This window comes from Arachis stenosperma, chromosome 2, assembly GCF_014773155.1.
Source record: "Arachis stenosperma cultivar V10309 chromosome 2, arast.V10309.gnm1.PFL2, whole genome shotgun sequence".
NCBI lineage: Eukaryota > Viridiplantae > Streptophyta > Magnoliopsida > Fabales > Fabaceae > Arachis > Arachis stenosperma.
Genome location: NC_080378.1, coordinates 87182567 through 87188833, shown reverse-complemented (window position 1 = coordinate 87188833; position 6267 = coordinate 87182567). Strand labels below are relative to the sequence as shown.

The 6267-nt window shown below is 34.9% G+C and overlaps 1 protein-coding gene across 3 annotated transcripts; it reads right to left on the bottom strand.

Annotated features, from left to right (window-relative positions):
• Positions 1-289: 289 nt before the first annotated feature.
• Positions 290-3869, bottom strand: LOC130960942 (FT-interacting protein 3). 3 transcript variants are annotated; one of them, XM_057886489.1, is made up of 3 exons: positions 3702-3869; positions 3269-3341; positions 290-3104 (listed from the first exon to the last, which is right to left on the bottom strand). In XM_057886489.1, exon 3 carries the CDS (start codon positions 2953-2955, stop codon positions 628-630), a length of 2328 nt encoding a protein of 775 aa, XP_057742472.1. In that variant the 5' UTR covers positions 2956-3104; positions 3269-3341; positions 3702-3869; the 3' UTR covers positions 290-627. The 3 variants fall into 3 exon arrangements, with proteins under 3 accessions (XP_057742472.1, XP_057742473.1, XP_057742471.1); XM_057886490.1 differs by lacking the exon at positions 3702-3869 and adding an exon at positions 3434-3682; XM_057886488.1 differs by lacking the exon at positions 3702-3869 and having other exon boundaries at positions 3269-3682.
• Between the last annotated feature and the right edge of the window lie 2398 nt (positions 3870-6267).

Below are 6267 nucleotides of genomic sequence, written 5' to 3'. Positions count from 1 at the left end.
ATTCATTAAAATTATTTTAAATGCTAAAAGTAGTTTTATCGGACATAATTGTATAATTTATGTTTATTAAAAATTATTATTATTTTACTTTAACAAACATAGCAGTTATAGCTTTTGAAGAACTATTTTTAAAACATAAAATTAAATAAATTACTTTTCAAAAGTCACACTTCCGATTTATTTGCATTCGTTTACCAAAACATTACCAAGAAACAAAATGCAATGTATTAACCAAAATTTAATAGGACAACTATTTAAACATTTAAAAAAAAGGAAGCATAACAAGGCGTAGCAATAACAAAATAGCTTGTTAACCTGTTTGAAAAGTCAGGTGAGTAAGTTCAACTTCCATTGAAGAAAATGACTCCGTCATCTGAATAAAAATGGAATATTGATTCAGCACAATCATTTCAACTCACAACAGCCTACTACAAAATTACACATTAAACCAACAAAAATTCAAAACAGAAAATTCCTATGACACAATGAACTGCTCCAAATCCACAAAAATCTACTCTTGCCTACAGAACAAAGCCACATAAGCATTAATCAAACCAGACACCAAATTCAAGTTCTGAACAATGGAAGTTAAGGAAAAATCTATTGGTTTTCCAGAGTTCCGGCGACTCAAAGCATGCAGTCGGTTCTTGCAGGCAGCCTCCTGAAGAAATTGAGCGGCACGGACGGAAGCTTGTGGCGGAACCTTGGATGTCGCAAGACATAAATTCCAGCCAGGAGGGCGACAACTTGGAATGGCGTGACATACAGTACAATGGCAGCGACAAGACAGAAAATGACGAAAAGCGCGGTTGCTCTTGGATCTCTCCAGCTGAGCAAAGACTGCAGCCTTTCCCCTTGAGTCGCCAGGTCACCAACAACAGTCTGTATCCTCCCAGCAATACTTCGGAGCCGATCATATCGCATCCTCACAATGTCAGAAGGCTTGGTGGTCGGGAAAGTGTCAAATTCTTCGTCTAGTTCGTCGGGGTGAGCAGAATCTGCGTGAGAGAGACGGGTGTCCATGTGAGGAGGGTGCCTCGGCCGCCATCTATAGTACCAAACTCCGATCAAGAATAGGTAAAGGAATATGGTGGGTAAGATAAGCTCAGGGTACATAACCAATATGATAAACAAGATATGTATCAGAACCGTTGTGATGGGGTTTTTCCAATTGCAAATCTGATCAAACCATTTTCCCACAGCAATCAATCCACTCAAAACTCCCATGATCCTGAAAAAGTTGGCCTTGCTTCTTCTCATACTCCACATGTGGGAACCAACATCCAACATGTATTCCACTATCTCCTTTCTCAACGGTGGCTCGGCACGACTAAGCCTCATCGAAACAATCTGAGTCGCTTGATGCCTCAAACTGTCGAGCTGGCTGACAGTCAAGGGGTGAATGTAATGCATCTTAGGAAGCAGTGGTTGTGAATACATGTGCATCATGTTAAGCAAAGAGGAACAAGTAAACCTCACAGCCAAGTGAATTTCACCCATTTTCTTCACCCCATTCGGGTAAAGAACTAGAAGAGGATACGAATGCGTATACACACGATCAGTCTCGAGGGTGGAAAGACGAATCCTTACCTTTCCGATTCTTGAATCTCTTGCCCCTCCACCCTTATCACCACCATGCAAGTGACAGTTATCAAAGACACCAATTGTAATGACAGTGCAAGGATCAAAAACCTCCCAAGTATATTGTTCGTTCCATCTCGGTGCAAAGCTATCGATGATTGTCCTCGTCCGCACCCACTTTTGCCCATATTTTGCTACACAATATGAATCCGTCGTCCCCCTACCATCTTTTGTTTTCATTGGCATCAAACCCTGAGCATTTAATATCCCCAATTCGAGAACTCCAATACTGGATTTCCATAGTTGTTTTGCTGTTGGACGAAGGTCACTGCTGTAGTGAGTTGATTCATCCAAAACATGATAACCACCTTCTAGGCAGATCCTCACATGAAGCCTGCTTGCAAACTTGATTTCCTTCTTCTTGTCCCCTTCCATGATTACGACATGTTTTTCAAGATTAACCCACCGAGTGTTCACCGGTTTGTGATCGAATCTCCTGTCTACCATCTGTAATGGAATCATACACCTCCCCAATACTTCCTCTTTGTTAGGGGCAACTCTGTCTTCCACACTCAAAATCAGTGGCTCCTCAAATGGTTCCGCGGCCACAAACATCAAATCCTCATTCCACATTGGATTGATAGTTCTGCTCTGGGAGATCCTAGTCCTCAATGCCTGATTTCCCAGAATTGCCTTCACAAAAACTTCAGGGTATCTACCCTTGTCGCTCGGCTGCAAGTCTTGTGCCTCTATCAAATTAACCCTCAAATACCAAAGCTTAGGAGACAGATACACTTTCGATCGAATGTTTGCAAGAGCATCGGCTCCACTAACGGTGGCTGCATCCGAATGCCATGCTTCAGGAAATGCTTCATCAGCTTGAGTACCCATCCAAACAGCCAACATTAGCTCGCCCTTGGCCTTGTTGCCATTTTTGTCCTCTAGCCTATACCACTGCGGCGCAAGAGGGCTATCTGGAGGAACCCTCTTGGGTATCTCATTGAGGTCAAACCAGACGCGACCAATGAAGTCATCCTTCACCACATCCTTATCCTTCACAGTAACCTCCAGCGTCGAAGCCTGAATCCGGTCTTTCGAGAAGGCGAAGACCTGGTTCCATTCGGGATTAGTCTTCTTCTCGAAATGCCGAGTGGTACCTTTGTAATTTCCCAGCCTGACTTCTACATAAGGGTCACAACTGCCAGTGAGATCCTTAGCAGGCAAGTCTTTCGCCTTTGAAACCCTCACATAAAGGTACTGCATTTGCTCAACAAGATCATAGGTGCTGGTAAGCTTGTCGCCGGAGACCTTCCCACCTCCGAGGTGGGGCTTTGTCTCCTTCAACAAAAAGTCCTCCGGCGGTGCCCTCTGCATCTTCTTGGTTCAAAACAACAAAAAACACCGACTCCAAATTACAGAAGCTGCTTCACTTCACAACAATTTCAACTACTGAATATTCCAATCTTAAAGTACACACTTCTGAATAAAAAACTAAATACAACGGGTATCAATTCTTCAGCACCCTGAAAAAAGGGAACAAAAACAAAAACACACTAGTCAAATAGCCGTTACAAGTCACCTAAATATTGGGGAAAACATTAAAGTACTCAAACAACACAAGATAAATGCAACATTTGAAATCCACGAACATAGATCTCTGATTAATCTATGAGTTAAAGATACTTACAAGTGAAGTGACCTTGACCAAAATCAAAGAGCTTTTCTACTTCAACTCAACCCCTAGATCCGATTTGTTCACACTGAAAGCATGCGAAATCACAGCACCAAAATAAAAAGGAATTATTATTACAAATTGATGAGATTCGACATGCAGAAATAAACAATCTGAAACCTAGAATGTTGGTGGGGTGGTTGTTGCCGACAGAATGTAGCATGTGATGAATGAGTAAAGCTTCAAATTCTCAAACTTTCCACATTCCTAGACATACCCTTTAACTCAAATTCACTTTTTTTTTTCTCTCTCTCTCTCTCAGAAACAACTTTAAAAAGTAATAACAATAAAACTTTGAGATATTTCGAGGAAGAGAAGTAAGTAATGGATTTTAATGGTTAATTTTGTGAAGGTAAATAATATGGTTGAAATGAGAAATAGAACTAACCAAAGAAGCGTAGTTAAGATTTAAGAGGGCATTGAAGGAAGAACTGAACCGGCGTGTAACCATGCTTTACTTTTTTTTCTTTTCCTTTTTCTTCTTATTTTTTTTTATTTTTTTCCCATTAGCTTAAGGATATGATGAATCAATGCAAATATACGCTGAAGCTTCCCCCTCTCTCTCTCTCTTCGTTTTGTTGGACCTCTGATGCGTATAAAGAACAAGATGCGCTCCCACCTCACACGTGTGCCACGTCATGTTCGTGTCTTACCAATGAATCAATGATCCATTGATCCCTATCCTAAACATATAGTAAATAAATTACAAATTATTATATTCTATTCCAATTATGCATTTTTATATAGTTTTTGCAAACAAGTGACTTGTTAGAGATCTTTTTTCTTATTATCGACAATTTTAATTGAAAAATAAAAAATTAATTTTAAAGACATGTATAATGTGTTTAATAAAAAGATAAAAATTTTTCTAATAAAATTAAGCTTAACAAATATCTTTATCTATAAAGTCTTTTTAATATTACTATTGATACGTGTCTCAAAAGATAAATAAACATTTTAATATTTTTACAAGATAAGTCAATATAATTAATCTTGCCTTGTTGTTTAATGTCTGGGTGTTATGGCATAAAGATGAAATCTCATAATTTTATTTGTGGAAATATAAAATAAATCAGGTATTATTTAGTAGTTTATTAGTTTGTATTTAAAATTAAATGATAAAAATTTTAAGATGAGCAAAAAATGAAAGAGATAAATTAAAATCAAATAAAAATAAATCACTTTATTTTTTATCTAGTTTTTTAATATAATAAAAAAATGACTCATGTAAATTCATTTATCCATATCATAGTTCATCTTAAACAAAATCAAAAGAAAAATTCCATTCATAAAAACTCAATTTTGAGCTAAAATTATTTAAGAAGTATTATAATAGACTAATAGTGTATATCAATAGATACGAATCTAGTTTTTGTCATTTTTCTTATAAATTAATATGTATAATAGTGATTAATATGAAATTAGTTAAAATGGTAAGGGTTTTAGCTTCTTTTTTTTTTCAATAATTGAGTCTAAATTCTACAAATAGAAAGAAATATTTTTCTTTATTATTAAAAAAATAATAGTTATAAGAAGAGACTAAAAATAATTACATTGTCTACGCTTTAATCCCAATTCCCTGTATGTAAGCATACATAAATGAAAACTTTTATGGTACAAAATTGACGGGTCAATGAGTTTCTTTACAAATAAGATTTGCATATTCCTATGTCATAACAAATTAACAATGGTCTCTTTATCATTTTTGACCAAAAAATCGTGAAGAGTAGTGGTCTAGTGGAACAGTAAAGGGAAAAGGAGAAGGATGGAATTTCAGCCTTAGCTATTTTGGGACCAAAAATAATCCAGCATGTGAATTTGGTAGGAGTACTCTCCATTTCTCTATGCTTCTATAGCCTAACGACCTACTAACTGATAAATAAAGCTTACATTGGGATCTTGTGGTGGTCCACTAATTAGACTTCTTTTGAATTATCAATAATAAAATAATTGAGTGGATTGGGAAGACGAGTATTTATTATTTTAGTTAACAGTTTAGTTATTAGATGCACTATTAAAAATCAAAACTCTTGATGTACAATAAATTATGGTAAATGATTTATTTTAGTTCTTAAAACTAAAGCATGCGAATTAAAATAGTTTTTAGACTAATTTTTCTTACTAGTTTCATGTATTTAAAATTTTTAATATTTTTAATTTATTAATTTTTTTATTCTATGTTTTACACATATTTTAAATAAAATTTTATTTACATTATAATAACCAAAGAAGAGAAAAAAAAAAGAGAAGAAACATGTGGGCCTCCACTTAAAATTTTTTTTCCTTCTTTTTGTCTTTGTCGATTCCTGTCTCTCTCTCACTTTCTTTTTATATCTTCCCAAACATAAAAATTTAAAATTCTTTCTTCTTCTTCTCTTCTTTCTTATTCATCTCTTCCATCTTCTCATCTCTTCTTCTTGTAATTATACACTATTATCAAATTCACCTTCATCATTTTGCTTCCTTTTCTTTTTCTATTCTATCTCTATTTATTCAAAAATCTCATTTTCTCAAAGTCCCCAAATCATGAAATTTCAAATTAATGAGTAAAGGAAGTATTCAATTTTTGAGTTTCTATTATTATTGAGACTTCAAGGTAACTCTTTGACTCAATAATTAGCTATATCTCTAATTTTTTTGTCATCTCTATATTTACGGGCATGCATAAATCTGAATTAGGGTTATTAGGATTAGAAAATTTGGGACTTTTGTCAAAGTGAGTAAGATTATGTTAATTGACAACATTAGTAACTCACAAATATCATTATTGTCATATTTTTAGAGTTGTAGAATTATAGGAAATCATTTAGTTGCTCGTTGACATGCTCATGGTTACTTCTGGTTCCTTAGAATCAAGTTGCGAGTGGATATTATGTCTATAATTGTTTTTTAAGTGTATTATTATCAACATTTAAATTGAATCATTATTTATAGAATTTGAAAATATTTGATTA

What these genes read in the sequence shown, in the direction of transcription:
- LOC130960942 (XM_057886489.1), bottom strand. Translation starts at nt 2,955, where the DNA reads ATGCAGAGGGCACCGCCGGAGGACTTTTTGTTGAAGGAGACAAAGCCC.